We start from the raw sequence: 17,889 nt of genomic DNA, 5'->3' as shown, positions 1-17,889 counted from the left end.
CTTAAAAATGTATCGATCAATATTATATAAGTTGAGTAATTAAATAATACACGAAGGAAGAATTATTTTTGCAACAAAATTATACGCAGAAGTACTAAATCGTCGTTTTTATTAAATTGTCATGAAAATACAATAATCTCAGCCTGGTGGAAACTAGGCTGATAATACTTAAGTAATTAACGTAAATTCGTATGCTATTAAACGAATTAACAAAGGTTGTTACTGTATTTAAGGGTTACATGATTCCAACTATTTACAGTCCATGAAAGAATAATAAGAGATAAAACATGAGTAACTACATAAAAGACAAGTAATATGTCATTTTGTACTATCACTTTTGGCATTTGTATCAGCAGCTGCAGCTTCAAGTTTCTTCCGTTTTGCTCGAATGTCTGCTAAAGTTTGTTCTATACTTCGCTGATCTTTTTTATTTTCACTGGGAACTATAAGAATAAATTGATAACATTTTCCATAAACTGATATGGTATGACTCCTTTGTTATACTCACCACAGCCATAAGTGCTACTTGCTTCCGTCTTTCTAGCAGCTTCGAGTGCAGCTTCTTTGCCTATCAGATGTTCATACTTATCCTTATAGTTACAGTTTGGTACAAAATCTTGCTTGCGTTTCCTAGATTTAGCATCTTCCTCTTCTTCTTTAGCCCTCCTCACTCGTTCTTCTTGTAACCTTTTTGCTATCTCCTCGTTCCATTCTTCTCCCCTTCGCAAAGCATTCAAATGATCCTCCGATGGTGCATATTCTCTCTTGAAGATCATAATATGTCTATCAATTCCATCTTCTCCGATAGAATAAGCCCACACATTGGCTATTTCGGCAACATCATGTCTATAGAAACAAATACATTTATACGTTATTACAACTTATGAATTTGTTTCATCAATAAATTAGAGAAACAAAAGTGAGTACACTATGCTTCTATAGACTTGCTCCATAGGTGCGAACTTGTACTCCTTTGCGTTGTCATCGCGTAAAAATTGGTTTATCTTTTCCTCAACCTGTACAAATTCAAGTGTCAAACTCTACAACTTTCACACGCCATCCGAGTAGAAAAATAAAAAAATCAACCTTTTCCCTGAATTTATTAAGTCTGTCTGCATCTGCCCTCTGACGCTTTTGTTGTTCTTCGCGCTGTTCTAAATGTAAATTAAATAATATGTCATTTACAAATATAATTGCAACTTCAAGTGTGTACACTTTCAATGACCGAACGGGGTTACATCGATGCTTACTTTTAATCAATGCTTTTTGACTTTCGCTCACTGTTGGAGGCTTATCCATCGAATTAAGAATAGAACCCAATAAATCCATGGTTCTAGATCTATTTTATTTATCTCGAGAACAAAATCGTACTGCTTTAATCGAAATCACTAATCCCTTACGAACAACGGTATACTCTCTATGCCATGATATGACATCTGCGCGCGCATCACATTCAATCGAATGTCAAAGAATTTGAACAGAGAAAAGTAAAGAACAAAGATGAGTTGAGAGACCAACCATCTCGGGTTCGTGGCGCCATCTTTGACTTTAACCTTAACTTATCTTATTTATTTTATGGGAAGGTGAAATTTTATCTGTATTAAATTCTACTCACAGCTGGTTCGAGGGTCGGTGCCATCCCATAAGGATGGTATGTACTAACACGTGATAATCAGTTTTGGCCCGGATACCTGACCCTCAGTGAACACTGTTATATAACTGTTGGGTAAATGTTACGTTTTCGAAACTAACATGTTATGTACCATAAAAGTAACATGGAAGTTGGATATCAGTTATTATTAGATTTTATTATTATAGTTAGATGTTTGTAATAAATGTTATGTTATTTGTTCGTTTTAGGTTACGTAACTGTTAGGTTTGGTGTTCAGTGGGCCACGAGTCTCACGTGTTGCTGTAGGGCAAAGGGTTAAAAGAATTTTGACAAATGATTGAGATCTCGGAGAGATCTCGAGATCAACATGAATTTGAAAATTGGTTGATCGTGAAAAATATCTAATACAAAGTTGATTAATAAATTTTAATAAAATCCTAATCATCATAAAATCCCCAAATTCTAATAATCAATTTTGAAATATATTAATCAACTATGTATTAGCAGATTAGACATTTTTGACGTATGATCGTCAAAACTATCGCTACTCGCTACTCGCTACTCGCTACGTTTACTCGCTATCGCGAGTGCGCGAGCCCCTACCAGAAATTCGTTGCGCCGCACTTGGGGGCAAAAAAACGGTTAAAGCCAACGTACGAAACCAGAGGGAAGCACAGGATGCGATCGCACGATCCTGCCCGTGAGCAATCTCCAAACTCATCTCTGTATTAGGTTAGCTTCGTTTTCATGTTTACTCGTCAGATGGCGCTGCAGATGATCGTAATGCTTTGTTGGTTTAGTGTGATGTATTGCATAATTTCTAATCTCAATGGTTTATTGACTGCATAAGATATTCTGCGAATCAAAGAATACAGAGACTTCTGTATTTTTTTGTTAATGGTTGATTATTGTCCGATAAAGAAAAGGAAAATAACCATATTATTATTCCTAAGAAAAATAAGTAGTGGCAAGCTAACCTGGCCAATGGGCGTCGGGTGAAGATAATTGCTAGTATTAAATGAGCACGGCGTCCTAACCAAATTCAACTGATTGTTGTTAAACCTGTTATTCTCAGTGTATGTATGGGCTATTAAATTTAATTATCCTTTAATACCGCTCTAAGTATTCTATATTCTAATTAAAATTATTCTTACAGTAATTTAGACGATCAAGATGCCGGAAAATACAGACGAAGACATGGGAATGTCAGTGCGGTTGACAAATGATGACTTCCGAAAGCTTTTAATGACGCCGAGGGCATCCGTTCCATCTGCCACTCCAGCATCTGTACCAGGAACCGCTAGAGATGCAGCTGCTAAGACTGCACAAACTCCAACAATTAGTGGTGGTAGTAGAGCAGAATTACGTCGCAAGAAAAAAAGCTTTTATGCGAAGCTCAAAAAACAAGAAGAGGATAAGATGGCAGAATTGGCAGAAAAATATAGGGACCGTGCTAGAGAGCGTAGAGATGGAACTAATCAAGATTATCAAGCTGAAGATCCTATGAATAGCGCTAGTGCATACCGTGCAGTTGCGCCTGATTTAAAGTCAGGCATGGACGCAGCTGAACGTAGAAGGCAAATGATTCAACAATCTAAATTCTTGGGAGGTGACATGGAGCACACTCACTTAGTAAAGGGACTGGATTATGCACTTCTGCAAAAGGTATCATTTAGATCTTTTCTTTTTTAATGACAAAATTGTTTCATGTCATCCTTTTTCTCACCTCGTCCTCACAGGTTCGCAGTGAGATCGAAGCTAAGGAACACGAACAGGAACAGGAAATGGAGAAGCTAGTAAAACCAAAGGAAAAGGTCAAAGAAAAAAAAGAACCTGAGAAGAAAGAGGATGAGATGCAATTCAAGACAAAGATTGGCCGTAATATCCATAAAACTATCATGATTATGAAGTCGAAGCAAATCGAAAGGAACGAGCTTTTTACTCCAGGCCGCATGGCTTACGTTATTGAGTTAGATGACGAGAATGCAGAAGTAGACATACCTACGACGTTAATCAGAAGCAAGGCAGATGTGCCAACTGTTGACACAACACCAACGTTAACGACAAATGATATCGTAATTAATAAATTAGCCCAAATTCTAACGTATTTGCGACAAGGCAGTAGGCATGGAAAGAAGGGAAAGAAGAACAAAGAAGGACGTGCTAGATTAGAAGAAATGAATGACATGGACATTCCTCCTAGACCGCAAGATGACAGCATCTATGGCGATATAGGTGACTATGTCCCGACAGTCAGCAAAAAGGACAACACCAATCATCAAAAGGATAAGAAAAAGGGATCCTACTTCGACAAACCTGACGAACCTCGTGCAGATGTCGAAGACAAATCCAATGCTCCACAACTACCTAACGTTTCTGCATTACCATCGAATATAGATATAAATGCTCCAAAGAAGGGAGCGCTGCTCAATAAACTGGCAGCAGAACCCGAAGGTTATGCTGAGTGCTACCCAGGACTGGATGAGATGCAAGACGCGATTGATGATTCGGACGACGAAGTGGACTATACCAAAATGGATCTAGGTAATAAGAAGGGGCCGATCGGTAGATGGGACTTTGACACCCCCGAAGAGTACAGCGAATACATGAACAATAAGGAGGCGCTGCCGAAGGCAGCGTTCCAGTATGGTGTCAAAATGGCAGATGGTCGTAGAACAAGGAAGTATAACAAAGAGAAGAACGAGAAGGCAGAATTGGACCGTGAGTGGCAGAAGATTCAGAATATAATGAACAAAAGGAAACCAGTGACAGGTCTAGACGGTGGGCCAGAGTTTAAAGTCCCCAGGTATTAAGGTGATCCGTAGTAATTTGTGATCGATGACTAGTGTCCACTGAGTTGCCTTCGCCAGAAGGCACCGTCGAAGGAATCAAAGCCCACAACTTCAATGAACTCTCATAAATTATTGATATCGTATACACGTACACGTAACATGTATATGTACATATATATACATATATATTTCAGCTGTCTGCGTGTGTAAGATTCTAAGTATATCTCACGCTATACTATACAAAATATAATAACGCTTCTCGCTCGTTGTTTTCTATAACTTCGCTCTCGTTTACTTTTTCTTATCACATCCCCGCAGCATTCCGCTTCCACTGGACAATTACGATGTAATATCAGATACGCCTAATTTGAGATCAGAGAAACTAGTCAAGACTCGGCAGACTTCGACGCCCGATATACCTCGCCGGCGCGAAGTCTCCCGTTAACGTGAAGACGATTGAGGCGGGGAGAAGAACGTCTATGGTTCAACGCGCGGCACCGATCGCTAAAAAGGTATCTCCGGTAAGTCTACGGCAGGAAGAGATCGCTCGGAGACGAATCGAAGCTTCGACCTGGCACGCGAAGGGGACCGTCTCCTTGGAAAGGACGCACGCTGGGCGCAAATACCTTAATAAGACTATGACAGTAGCGTTTAAGTGAACGGATTATATCCGCACAATTCCTGAAAACAGCAAAGTAAGATTAATCAGGATCAACGCGAGCTGGTCCAGCAGGATCACCATGGAGGCCCCTGAGGTAATGTCTTTCCCATCCGCGGCGAAGTTCCTCCCGTAGACGGCGAACGTCATGAGTCGCTTCTGGGGACGAACCAGACTAAAGGCGACGTTGGCGTGGGTGTCATTGGCATCCTTCGACGCGAAGGAAAAGTCACTGATGTTGAGGGGCACCACGTCGGTCGTCAGAGTGATGGGCAGCCGCAACACGTCCGGTCCCGTGGAGAAGTTTCCGGAAACCACAACCGACTCGAAGGTAACGGGATGGACCACGGTGGCGTTCTTGGTGAAGGTGAACCGACAGCTGTCCTGGGTATCGTTTGTACAGGAGATGATGCCGCACACCTCCACTCCCGCAGACGTGAAGCCCGTCAGCTTCCTCACACCGTTGAAGACTGCAAAGCGGTACCTACGAACCGGACAAAACTAGATAGCCAGGAAATCTGGATGATAACTTAATGTGATATCAAAGTGACGTCTGAGGCATCTCTTTTATCAAACTTTTCCCCGAAATCCTGAACCAAGTCGTTTTAAACTTTACAATGTGAATATGGAAACAGTAAGGAAGGTCCTGACACCCATGGAATTTCATTTTCTTATTAAAATAGTGTAAATATATCTATAAAGTCTTTAGCGAACCTAAGCTAGGTCAGTACCTGTAATAATTGACATTGGGTTTTCGGATGACCTCGGAGTTGTAGTTCACCCTGACGAAGAAATCGCAGCAGAGGCCACGGTTGCAGAGAGTCTGGTTGTAGGTCTCGTTTCCTGGTACCATGGCGCGGGTGGTGTACTGAGACAAGTCCTCTCTGACGAGTCCTTGCCACCGGATCTCCTCGATTTTCACCGTGGTGGAGATCTCGGAGGTCTTGAAGACGTAGGTCTCCACGTGGCTGCCGTAGTCCTTGACGGCGGGGCTTCTGATATCCTTGGAAATCTTGGCCACCAGGAGGATGTTGCGCGGGGCATCGGAACGAGTTATCGCCAGGATGCCTCCTCGTTTTCCTGCGTAGATTCCGCTTCCTCCACTGCCACTGGGTCTTAGACTAACTGGAAGATTGTACCCAGCACTGAGTAGGTTGACGTCGTTCACGTAGGACCAGGCCAGCTGGGTCGGGATGGTGGCCAGGAATGGTAATTCTGTGTATCGGTGGGTCGGCACTAAAACGTTGGTGACTTTCAGATCCCTGACCAGACGCAATGCAGGATCCTGCATGGAAAGAAAAGAGATTTGCACTTTTAGCAAACAGCACTGCCCACAAAGTTCCGCTCTTACTGCAAGAATAATCGCACCAACACCAAAAATGTATCAAATTGTAAATGTAACTATTGGAGAGCTTTCCTTAGAAAAAGCTTGCTATATTAGCAAATGAATTTCTTGCTACAGCCAACAGATATTGTTCGGTCCTACTCAAACGAATGAGCAATATACAACTTGTCGCTAGAAAAAAATGTCGCAACTACCGATAGTATTTGTGTTGCCCCAGTGAGGAGAATTTGAAAACTACCTGGAAGAGGATGTCGAGGCAGGAGAGCTGGCCGAAGGTAACGTTGAAGTCCGTCAGGAAGGTTGAAATCTCCGGCTTGGGCGGTCTGTCGAATCCTGGCTCCGCGTAGAGGTCGTATTTCCTATAGCGAGCCACTATGGCGCCCTGTCTGTTAAATGCGATGTTGGTATTGTAGAAGAAGTACCCGTCGTATGGGCAATTCTCTATCCCCGTGCAATTCTGTTTCTCTGGGATGTTCATCACGACGTAGATGGAGTACCGCTTAGCGGCGCACGAGATCGTTTTCACCGCCTAGAAGAGATATCACCAAATATACATACATATAGGCGCGAAACACTGACCTAGTCATTATCTGCGATATTTCATTACCTCCATGACGTTCGACGTGGAATTTTCACAAGGAGTCACCGAGTCCTTCGGGTCGGGAAGGAAGGACGAGAACTCTGGATAGTGACTCCTGTTGGTAAAGGAGAAGACGAATCCCGCTAGCAGGGAGTTCTCCGGAAACACGATGATGTCCACCGCCTGGGGGATAACGTTAGAGAAAGGGAATTAGTTCATAGTTTTTCATGTACTTTTAACGAGGACGACGACTGCAAGCGGTCTTACGTATTCGGTCGCCTTCTTCAGGATGGTCTCGAAGTTCTTCGCATTTTCGTTCGCGATCCTTGTCCCCGAGTCAGTTTCTTTGAACTGCCCACGGACCGGATAATACTCGACGACGGCTCCTGTGTAATGCGACGAGGTCGCCGAGGATGCCTGCCAAAGGATGAACAGAAAGTGGAGAACACGGAAACACGCGAATTATTCATTCGGGACACTCGTTGGGAGATACGCGCTCCCGAGGGAATCGGGAGTAAAACGGATATTCCCATCTCCCTGCTGGAAGAATGTCGCAAACTGGTACGGACATTTTCTAAAGGAAGAAAAGATTCACAAGTAAAATCCCGATTTTTAATTTCTGAAGGAATAAAATATTCACGAGTAAAAATATGACCTCAAATTTCTAAAGGAATAAAATATTCACGAGTAAAATCCTGATTAGGAAACGCGGTAGAGTTTTGCGCCAAAAATATATAGGCATGAAACACTGACCTAGTCATTATTTGCGATGTTTAGTCTGGTGCGTCAAACTGGATTATAAATTTCTGATGGAATAAAATATTCACGAGTAAAGTCCTGATTTTAAATTACTAAAGGAAAGAAAATATTCCCGCGAAAAAGTTCTGATTAAAATTTTTTAACGATTTTATTTGGCCACTACGTTATTCCATGCTCGGTACCGAAATCCGCGCATTCCAACAGAAATCTGAAAGAGTGTAACGACCAGTCAAAGCTAATAAATTTTTCTCAACATCCAATCGCGATCGAATTCTCCCTTCCATTCAGGTCGCAGTTCCAAACCAGCTGCATACGTTTAGCGATTAATCGATGAGAGAAAAAGGTGTACATATCAATCGACACGGCGAGTCCTGCGTACTCGGTACTCAAAGGTGAACTAGTTTCGCGATGGAATTCACTGTCACGTTCCACAAGTAGAGAAAGATCTGCGAATAAAGTCCTACTTTATCAGGGACCGCAGGCGAATCTCGACGACCTGGATCAGGTGGCAGGTGGTTTACCTGAAGCGTGATGCGAACGAGCATCAGAAGCCCCAGTGACACCTGCAGGAGGCTGGACTGCATCTCTCGGAAGGGTCCAAAGAAGATGGCTAATTAAAAATTAAATCCCCCGGTGGACAGCGACGTCGTCTTCTGGGGTCTTCGAGAAGTTCTTCTTAGGATCTTCGGATGTCCCCGTTACGGCGTTCTCTCTTATCTCCTGTACTCGGAGGCTGGTTCTTCTCGAAGAAGCTCCTTTAATCTCGCCAGGGCGAAGGGTCCAGGACAGGTCGACTCAGCGTCTCTTACGTGGCGGAGCCTGAGTTTCAGGAAATTTCGCGAAGTCGAGCCTCCAGGGCACGGATTCGGTATGGTTGACCTCGACGAGGTCGAGCCGCGAGAGGGATTGACTGGGACGCATCTTCGCGCATGTGTCTCGGGTCGCCATGACGACGCCGCTCTGGCTGACCCGCGCCGACGTCGACGACGCGGGACGTCGACTGCGTCGAGCTCCCGGTCGAAGCTGCGACGTCCTCGTGACGCACTTCGTCCTCCTCCAAGGGGTGGGCCTCCAAGAAATCTTTTATAAAATTCTTACAGGGTACCGACTTCGCCCATGACGCTGGCGACGTCTTCGTCATCCCTCGAGTCCGGGTTTTCCTGTAACGTTAACTCACGTTAAACCCACATCAGCGATAATATTAAATCCACGGAATGTACGTGGACAGAAACTTGAGAATTACGGTCGACAAATTCCCATTCTTCATGAAAAATATAATGAATGATACGGAAGTATCTCATCTGCCTGAATCCAAGTTTTTCTTGGATTCGCGTAGAAGATAACTACGCAGTGTTTTCGGTTATGCTCAAAATATAGCGAATTAGGTAAAAGCGTACTTTCTCCGTCCTTAGACTTGAAAATCTGTTCACTCGATGCAAGGGACCTCGGAAATCCTTCTCGGGCGAGTGAGTTGATTCGGCCGATTAAACATTGTTATGCGGGGCGACGCAAAGCGTAATCGCTGTCGCTGCTCGTATCGATGCCTTCCCGAAGCGTCCCGCTAGCCTGCTTTCCTTTTCGCCTCGTGCTAATGATAAAACCAAGGAGAGTTATTACAAGATAAAAGACAATTGGCTATAATTAAATGAACAATAACTTAGATCCCTCAGTTAATAATATTAAGCAGTCGCAAAGAAACTCATCGCTACATCGCCGTAGTGACGAGTTATAATTACATTGTTTCGCTTACAAGAATAAAATAATAAACCGCTAGTGAAATAATATACGGTAGTATCGATGCGTTCTACCAGCTCTATTTGCTGATGATAACGGCGAAGAAAATCGGGAAGAGATAAATGGCACTTTGTAACGGTCAAATTGTTGCAGCAAATCTTGTCGTCGATGCACGTGGCAAGGTCGTGTTTATTTCACGAAAACACTCCCAGATAACTTCGTCATGATGCGGAAAAATCGTCTGTTTATTCCGTCCGGATTATCTGAAGAGAATAATTAATATAGAGCACGCTGACGAATTAGGTTAAAGACCTTTCAACTTGGGAATAAAAAGGAAGGAGGAAAGAGTACCGAATTGCTGACTTCGAGCTGATTAGGACTCCGGTTTGAGACGGATTTATCCAGGGATATCACGCGAGGAAAGAAAGTCGCAGAAAAAAGTCCCCTTGTAACCAGGAAACGAGGCGAAAGCATTTTATTCCTGGCAAGGGATCAATTCCTTGCGAGCAACAAGTCCTGGCTTTCCTTTATTATTGAGCCTGGTTTCGGCTAAGTTAACAGGTACACTCTCCTTCTGCATGGAACGTATAAAATATGTATATTGGACGTATCAACCGGATAAACGAAATGTTTTACGCAACAGTTCTCAACTAAGTCGAAATAATTTATATCGTATAGTCGTTTGACGTCGTCATCGCCATTCCAAGATAGATGACTGAGCGATTGTGCCAAAAAATTCCCCGTAGAAGAATAAAAATGTGCAAGTACATCCAGCTTACGCAAATCGGTATCGCGGCGTACTGTCATTGCCTGCTCTTAATGTAGATATGACCCGAGGTTCGCCCTCAAACTGACGAGATCTGGTTCTATGGTTTCGAGTAAACAACATGTAGATAATCTTCGACCCCATCATTGATGATAAGTCTCCTCGAAACCGGTGTACACCAGTCCAGGCGATGTCTAAATCCGAAACGCCGGGGCACTGAATTTTTCAAAGAATTTCTGCGAAGCACGCATAATGTTTACATAACAGTATTGGATCAGAGTGCCGTTCAAATTATTAACACAAATCGCTTGACCCAAAGAAATATGCATTGCGATAACAAAATCCTGCGATCAAATACATCCAAATGAATGTCAGACTGAGTAAACAAAATTCGTTTAAATTAACAATATCTATTTTTCTTCTCGACAAAATAATTGTTACTTGCAATTGTATATGATTCAGGCAACAACATATATATATATATATATATTTGTTTCAATCTTTTTTCTCAGGGTATAACGCGATTGAACGCTAATTCATTGATCTTCTGTACTTAAAAAAAATGAGTTCTTTGGAAATTGAAGCATTTTCGGGTGCTCTATTCTGACAATGGGCATGGTGAGGTCATAGTGTTACTTGTAGTGCAAGTGCACCGCGTTAAATGCATTAATTTTATACGCATTAATGGAGAATCGCGCGTTAATATGAAGCTAAAGGTCCTGACCCAATGGTCGCAGATAGTAGTCGGTTATATATAAGGCGAGCTCCTTCTCTGGTGGTTCAGTCAACTCGAGTCAACTTTGTTGGAGTGCTGAAGAGAGGAAATCGCCGAGCCGGTTACCAGACTGCATCTTGGCCCCGGTCACCAATTACTTCTCCTGCCTCTCGCAAGTGCAGCCAGCCGACCGGTTTCCTAGATTTCCTTGGCTAGTCGTTGGCTGCTCTCCTTGCATCTATCCAGAAGACCGCAGACTCGATCCTTCGTTAGTTCTGATAGTGAAAGTGCAAACCGCATCAGATGCTGATACCTAAGAGTCTGGGCTATCGTTTTACCAAACGTAGCTTTGCAGTCGCCTCCGTAAGTCCTCTTCTTACATCGATTGAATATTTCCCAGCCGTCCAAAACTTCTCACCTGTAAAATTAATTTTACGATATAACGTTGGAAATATTTTTCCCTGTTAAGCTATTAGAAACAGAAAGAAAAGGGGGAAGAGTTTGAATTATCGGAACGTTAATGTTACTTTCCGGGGTTGTATGTGGTGAATACTACTAATACGTGGAGTAATAGTAGAATCCTTTAGAATTTAACTGCTTACTGTGCAACACTGTTGTTCCACAGACGAGTAGCCTCCGTTGAAACGACATCGACTGACTGTTTTCACTTATTCGAGTGTTCGACATTCTTTTACAGCTTCTTTAAGGTCTTTTGGAGGTTTTCGGTAGCTTCTCCTTTAGTTCTAATTAGGTACGTATTTGTTACAGCTACAGCAAGAGCGCTTGCGTCACAGAAAAATCGCTCCTTTACCTTGCACGTTAATCCGCTTAAACGACCCCAATCAATAAATCCTTTTTCATGCTGCTAATATAAATTGTACGGGCTAACCATTGTTCCCCTGCGAGCCTGCACTTCGTGTGATGAAAATGCAAAAATAAATGAAACTGACCAAATCCCTAATTACCGCATGCGCAATTAATCCAGTATTCGGCGTGAAGTATTAATTACTCGACTCATCGATTCATGCAGCATTGAATTACCGTTGCATTAAATACACCATTGTACATATCTAGGCGGTGATGGCCCAGTTAAAAGTTGCCATAATCGGCCAGAGCAACTTCGCAGCAGAAGTTTACAAGCTGCTGCGACAAGAGGGACATCGAATCACCGGAGTATTTACAATTCCTGACAAAGGGGATCGGGAAGATCCTCTGGGTGAGTAAAAATGAACGCACTCCTTAATTAAATTATGTGAAGGTGATGTGAAAGTGGCGTCAAAGAGGTCTCGTTTATGAAACTTTTCTTCGACTGACCCCTCAGATGCCTCTTTCACATCCTCTTAACTCCTGTAAGTCGTTAAAAAGAAAATTATCATTGAGTTGCATCGATTGCAGCTACAACGGCAAAGATCGACGGTACACCTGTCTTCAAGATCAAGGCTTGGAGAAGTAAAGGAGTTGCCCTGCAAGAGGTCCTCGATCTCTACAATGGAATCGCAGTCGACCTCAATATTCTCCCTTTTTGCACGCAATTTATCCCCATGGAAGTGATCGACCGACCTCGCCATGGAAGCATATGTTATCATCCTTCCCTTCTGCCTAAGCATCGCGGAGCCAGCGCCATAAGTTGGTAAGTCCATTCTCGATCCCATTCCTGAAACCAGATGAGATAAAAATAAACCATACAATAAATATTTCCAAATAAACCATAAAAATGCCTTCAATTGAAAATAATTCTTTTTAAAATTACCTACTACGTATTTTCAATTTTCTTAGCTTGATAGAATTCAAGAAACGATGGATAAGTGGACGAAGTGAAACGCAAGTGTGTGTAACGGTTGCCCTGCTGCCCGTGAGCTCGGCTGTTAAGTTATCGTAAAACGCCAAACGACATTGCGCGAGTATGGGTCGCCTGGGGCCTTTTAACTGGTTAAAGTCGGTTTTCTTTCACGCTCCATAAGCCAAGCCGGTAGACTTTCTTTCTTCCGGTTCTGAGGCAATCCGCTCTCTGGAATCCCAAAAAGCTGAATTAAACACGACTCGTCAATTTCCGTCGATTGAAGGTTCCATTAATTTTGATAAAATCTACTTTCCAAACAGATTCTTTCCTTCCCTAGTTAATACGCGACACTTTGGCGTTCCAGAAGTGTCTCGAGGGTTTAACGTCTTCTAACGGCGCCTGTTTCAGGACATTGATCCAAGGCGACAAGACCGCAGGGTTCTCCGTCTTCTGGGCGGACGACGGGCTGGATACAGGTCCGATATTGCTGCAGAGATCCTGCCCAGTGGAGCCGAACGACACCTTGGACAGCCTTTACAACAGATTCCTGTATCCAGAAGGGATCAAAGCCATCGGCGAGGCCGTAAATCTCGTGGCGCAGGGAACGGCCCCGAAGATCCCCCAGCCAAAGGATGGTGCCACGTACGACCCCATGGTCAACAAGAAGGAAATCCAGCGCGTAGACTGGAACAAATCGGCTCAAGAAGTCCACAACTTCGTCAGAGCTCTGGACAGCACACCAGGTGCTTGGACTCTTCTTAACGGAGAAGAAGTGCGGCTGTATGGCTCGAAAATTTGGACCACTCCTTTGCCAGGAGGTGACCAGGTCGATGTGGACGGACGACCAGGTGTGGTCCACGAATCAGGACTCGTCGTCGTCGCAGCCGATGATAACCTAGTGAACATCGAAACATTGAAAGTAGGGAACAGGACGATACGAGCGAGCATGTACGGGAAGTCTACAAATGGGACTCAAACCCTTGAATTCAGCGAAGACGAGATCAAGCACCGGGAGACGATCCGCAGGATCTGGTCCAGCATCCTCAAGGTGGAGGACGTTGACGACGATACCGACTTCTTCGCTTCTGGCAAGTATAATATTTGCTGTCTATTGATGCCTCGCTGGTATTTAGTTTTCTTTTCCTACAATTTTTAAGGTGTTATGAGAGGATCATTATATATTTATCAAAAGATCAAAATATTTATAAAGCTTTTCTCCAAACTGGATGCACCGAATAATTTGAAACTTTAACACGTGATTATGGAGATCCTAATGAAGGTCTTGAAACTCGCGAAATTTAGTTTTTCAAACAAAAAAATGTTGACAAGAATCAAAAAGTAATGTTTCTTTTTTCTGCGCTCAGTTCGAGGATAAGTTGTATAAATATCTTAATTATTTCATATTAGCACTTACATAACACCTTAAATATTTCTGATCGCGATTCAGGTGCAGGCAGCATGGACGTCGTGCGCCTCGTCGAGGAAGTTAAGGACAATATCGGAGTTAGCTTGCAGAACACGGACGTCTTCATGGCTCCGGTGTTCCTGGAGTTCGTGAACTCGGTAGTGTTGGCAGCTCGAGGTGCCAAAGCGGCGACCGAGGTGACGTACGAAGCAGTGGAGATCCACGTGAATAATCTGGACCTCAAGTTCCCCAGGCAGCTCTTCATCGACGGGGAGTTCGTAAACGGCACGGCGAAGCCCATCGACTCGATCAATCCCCACGACGAGAGCATCATCTGCTCGGTCGAAAGCGCTTCCGTCGAGGACGTCGATAAGGCCGTCCGGGCCGCGAAAATCGCCTTCGAGCAGGGAGAGTGGAGCAAGATCAGCGCCAGAGAACGAGGAGCTTTGCTCTTCAAGTACGTAGCTTCACACCTCGCCACACTCCCCGGAACTCCGGAGAACTCTGTACAGAGACAAAACGAGCCTATTGTACTCGCACCTTGTACAATGCACGGTTGAAAATTGTCCCTCGCGAGACGTCTGCTCTACGGTAGAAGTACCGATTGTCAAATCGGAGTAGTTTGTGATACTACTCTGTAAAACGTGCAATGTGCAAGGTACGAAACATATCCAAAATAAAAACGGATATGTTTAAATGAAAATGATAGGTAGAATGATACCTTAAGGTGTTATCATATATAACCAATAATACCAAAAATTCAAAATGTTTATAAAACCTTCCTCCAAACTGGGTGCACCGAATCGTTTCAACATTTGTAAAATAAATATGAATCCCAGTTTGGAGAAGTTTTATGAATATTTTGACATTTTATATTTATGGAACGACCATTTCATATAATCTTGAGGTTTGTCAAAGCTTATGAAATATTTTTTATCTAGATTGGCCGACCTGATGGAGCTCCACAAGGAGGAGTTGGCGACGATCGAGAGCATAGACTCTGGGGCTGTGTACACCTTGGCCTTGAAGACGCACATAGGGATGTCTATCGAGACCTGGAGGTACTTTGCAGGCTGGTGCGATAAGATCCAAGGGTCTACCATCCCGATATCTCATGCAAGGCCGAATCGCAACCTAACGTTCACCCGTAAGGAGCCAATCGGTGTTTGCGGTCTGGTAACACCCTGGAATTATCCGCTGATGATGCTCTCCTGGAAGATGGCGGCCTGCCTGGCAGCAGGGAACACAGTAGTGATAAAACCTGCCCAAGTTTCTCCTCTAACGGCCTTGAAATTCGCGGAGCTTTCGGTGCTGGCAGGAATCCCACGCGGGGTCATCAACGTGATCCCTGGGACCGGGTCCGGAACAGGGAACGCGTTGGTATCTCATCCTTCGGTACGAAAATTGGGCTTCACCGGGTCCACCGAAGTCGGCCAGCTGATCATGAGGTCCTGCGCCGACAGCAACCTGAAAAAAGTGTCCTTAGAATTGGGAGGCAAAAGTCCTCTGGTCATATTCGAAGACGCGGACCTGCAACAGGCGATCAGGATCGCCATGGGAAGCGTCTTCTTCAACAAGGGAGAAAACTGCATCGCCGCTGGTATCGATCAAATTATAAATTTCTACGAATAATGAGAACATTACGGATAGGTGAGGGAAAGATATTCACCTTCTTCTTTCACTTCCAGGTCGGCTCTTCGTGGAGGAAGGTATCCACGATGAATTCGTCAGGAGAGTGATAACGGAGACGAAGAAGATATCGGTTGGAGATCCCCTGGACAGGAGTACGGCTCACGGGCCCCAGAATCATAAAGCGCATCTGGAGAAGCTCCTGGAGTTCGTTAAGCGCGGAGTCGAGGACGGTGCCAAACTTGAATACGGAGGTCGACGAGTCGACAGGCCAGGATGGTACTTCGAGCCGGCGATATTCACAAATGTCCAGGACCAAATGTTCATCGCGAAGGAGGAGTCCTTCGGGCCCATCATGGTCATCTCCAAATTCAGCTCCTCGGACATGGACCAAGTGATCGCCAGGGCGAATGACACGGAATATGGATTGGCCTCTGGAGTGCTGACCAAGGACATCGGAAGAGCTCTGAGATTCGCCGAGAAAATAGAGGCGGGAACCGTCTTCGTCAACACGTACAATAAAACTGACGTCGCAGCTCCATTCGGAGGGTTCAAAAGGTCCGGCTTCGGCAAAGACCTGGGGCAGGAAGCGCTTAATGAGTACCTAAAAACGAAAACGGTTACCATCGAGTACTAAATATCGGCAAATGCGAGAACTTTACAGGTTCTAAGTTTCTACTTAACTCGTTGCTCGGAAAAAGACCTCAGAAGACGACATAAACTGGCCCCGTTCTGGCTGGCTTCGCTTCGGTCCGGGACCACTTATTCCTCTCTATCTACGACAGAGATCCAGCGATTATAAATTTTTCTACGTATTATTTATCAATAAATATATACACATTCTTGTAAATATCTACTCGTTCTTTTACATCATTTTTAGTTACTTACCCATCGTCGTTTCAAACATTCGCTCAAGTTCGCGCTGAAAAGTTTGTCGGTAAGCTTCATCGATTTACCGCTACGAGTTTGGGGGAGTCGCGCGTAGATGGCGCCACGCTCAACTAGCGTGGTTATTCAAGCTTCAGATGCACCTAGAATTGATATAAGTCATTCTATACATATCAAAACGTGAAAATATTTATAAAACTTTTCTCCAAACTTGGTGCACCAAATAATTTGCATTGGGAGGTCTCGAAACTCATGAAATTTCATGAGTTTTAAGACCTCTATAATCACGTGTTAAAGTTCCAAATTCATTTTGAAAAATTAACGATTCGTTGAATTGGAGATAGTTAAGAGACATGCCAAGGCGATGAGCTGGGGTGAATTGAAAAGTTTCCGAGTATCACTGCGAAAAATCTCAAGATCTCTGGACGGTATCTCGGCGGGGAGATCGTCGGAAAAAAAAAGATGCTCCCACGCACCCAGGGTGTATAAACACTTTTTGTGACCTCCAGGGACCCCGAGCTGGCCCTTCCGAGGCCCCAGATGCTCCACCGCCGTTTTTTTCCTCACACTCGAGGATGCCCCGCCTTCTGCAAGTTTCTTTCCTAGTCCGCTCGAAAGCAGAAATAACTCTCGCTTTTGAGCGAGTTCAGAATCCGCTTTTTAAATCATTTCTTCCCGACGTCGTTATATGCCTCGATGCCGACGTTCGATGCAAAACTCCATCCACGTCCCTGATACCACGCGTTTCGCGTATCTGGAGTGCTTACTCGACCAAGGTCGAATCAAGAGAGATTTCCTTTAACGTCCGAATGAATGATCCCTCTCCTTCCCTGTTGCGGTGTTTCTGCGAACGGACGTTAAATGGCAATTTTTACTCGACGTTAACGCGTACGAGGGCGAACAAGGCAGTCGAGCAGCGACGCGCATACCTTCGGCATTAGTGCTTCCATTGAAAAGTCAACAGAATTCCTTAGAATTGGCCGCCAGATTGAAAGCTGGAGCGCTGGGGTGAAGCGTTTCTCGAGGCCTCTGCGACCCCCGGACTAAGCCTGGAAGAGAAAACGTGTGCACGGCCCTTAAGCATCGAATTCAGCCCAAGGTTTCCTTTGTGTACAACGTGGGACGCACGTGTTCGTACCTGAAGGGCCACCATCGAACCGTCAAAAGTCCAATACAACCGGCAGACTGAAGGAGCACTGAAAAATAATACATCGATTACAAATATG

General features: G+C 44.2%; 4 protein-coding genes across 4 annotated transcripts; 2 read left to right on the top strand and 2 right to left on the bottom strand.

Annotated features, from left to right (window-relative positions):
- Nucleotides 1-92: 92 nt before the first annotated feature.
- On the bottom strand, nt 93-1,423 carry LOC105704214 (sperm-associated antigen 7 homolog). Its single transcript, XM_012433259.2, has 5 exons — nt 1,251-1,423; nt 1,087-1,154; nt 928-1,016; nt 509-846; nt 93-443 (listed from the first exon to the last, which is right to left on the bottom strand). The coding sequence occupies exons 1-5, from the start codon at nt 1,327-1,329 to the stop codon at nt 319-321; spliced, it is 699 nt and encodes a 232-aa protein (XP_012288682.1). The 5' UTR covers nt 1,330-1,423; the 3' UTR covers nt 93-318.
- A 1,012-nt stretch (nt 1,424-2,435) lies between these two features.
- On the top strand, nt 2,436-4,440 carry LOC105704166 (protein Red). Its single transcript, XM_012433171.1, has 3 exons — nt 2,436-2,688; nt 2,769-3,277; nt 3,352-4,440. Exons 2-3 carry the CDS (start codon nt 2,786-2,788, stop codon nt 4,423-4,425), a joined length of 1,566 nt encoding a protein of 521 aa, XP_012288594.1. The 5' UTR covers nt 2,436-2,688; nt 2,769-2,785; the 3' UTR covers nt 4,426-4,440.
- A 621-nt stretch (nt 4,441-5,061) lies between these two features.
- On the bottom strand, nt 5,062-8,622 carry LOC105704165 (vanin-like protein 2). Its single transcript, XM_012433170.1, has 6 exons — nt 8,268-8,622; nt 7,255-7,404; nt 7,015-7,170; nt 6,646-6,936; nt 5,794-6,347; nt 5,062-5,546 (listed from the first exon to the last, which is right to left on the bottom strand). Exons 1-6 carry the CDS (start codon nt 8,328-8,330, stop codon nt 5,069-5,071), a joined length of 1,692 nt encoding a protein of 563 aa, XP_012288593.1. The 5' UTR covers nt 8,331-8,622; the 3' UTR covers nt 5,062-5,068.
- Nucleotides 8,623-10,886: 2,264 nt separating this feature from the next.
- On the top strand, nt 10,887-16,631 carry LOC105704164 (mitochondrial 10-formyltetrahydrofolate dehydrogenase). Its single transcript, XM_012433169.2, has 8 exons — nt 10,887-11,324; nt 11,659-11,712; nt 12,036-12,177; nt 12,357-12,591; nt 13,150-13,829; nt 14,189-14,603; nt 15,088-15,746; nt 15,835-16,631. The coding sequence occupies exons 3-8, from the start codon at nt 12,042-12,044 to the stop codon at nt 16,410-16,412; spliced, it is 2,703 nt and encodes a 900-aa protein (XP_012288592.1). The 5' UTR covers nt 10,887-11,324; nt 11,659-11,712; nt 12,036-12,041; the 3' UTR covers nt 16,413-16,631.
- The last annotated feature ends 1,258 nt before the right edge of the window (nt 16,632-17,889 follow it).

Source organism: Orussus abietinus, unplaced genomic scaffold (assembly GCF_000612105.2).
Source record: "Orussus abietinus isolate OABI.00-Male unplaced genomic scaffold, Oabi_2.0 scaffold7, whole genome shotgun sequence".
NCBI lineage: Eukaryota > Metazoa > Arthropoda > Insecta > Hymenoptera > Orussidae > Orussus > Orussus abietinus.
This window is presented reverse-complemented; position numbering and strand designations above follow the sequence as displayed.

Coding starts and splice junctions, on each gene's coding strand:
- LOC105704214 (XM_012433259.2), bottom strand. CDS start 1,329: ATGGATTTATTGGGTTCTATTCTTAATTCGATGGATAAGCCTCCAACA. Junction 1,155..1,250: donor TCAAAAAGCATTGATTAAAA/GTAAGCATCGAT, acceptor ATTTACATTTAG/AACAGCGCGAAGAACAACAA. Junction 444..508: donor AAGTAGCACTTATGGCTGTG/GTGAGTATAACA, acceptor TTATTCTTATAG/TTCCCAGTGAAAATAAAAAA.
- LOC105704165 (XM_012433170.1), bottom strand. CDS start 8,330: ATGCAGTCCAGCCTCCTGCAGGTGTCACTGGGGCTTCTGATGCTCGTT. Junction 6,348..6,645: donor GCCTCGACATCCTCTTCCAG/GTAGTTTTCAAA, acceptor CTTTCCATGCAG/GATCCTGCATTGCGTCTGGT. Junction 5,547..5,793: donor CCCAATGTCAATTATTACAG/GTACTGACCTAG, acceptor TCCGGTTCGTAG/GTACCGCTTTGCAGTCTTCA.
- LOC105704166 (XM_012433171.1), top strand. CDS start 2,786: ATGCCGGAAAATACAGACGAAGACATGGGAATGTCAGTGCGGTTGACA. Junction 3,278..3,351: donor ATTATGCACTTCTGCAAAAG/GTATCATTTAGA, acceptor TCGTCCTCACAG/GTTCGCAGTGAGATCGAAGC.
- LOC105704164 (XM_012433169.2), top strand. CDS start 12,042: ATGGCCCAGTTAAAAGTTGCCATAATCGGCCAGAGCAACTTCGCAGCA. Junction 12,592..13,149: donor GGAGCCAGCGCCATAAGTTG/GTAAGTCCATTC, acceptor CGCCTGTTTCAG/GACATTGATCCAAGGCGACA. Junction 14,604..15,087: donor CGAGGAGCTTTGCTCTTCAA/GTACGTAGCTTC, acceptor TTTTTTATCTAG/ATTGGCCGACCTGATGGAGC.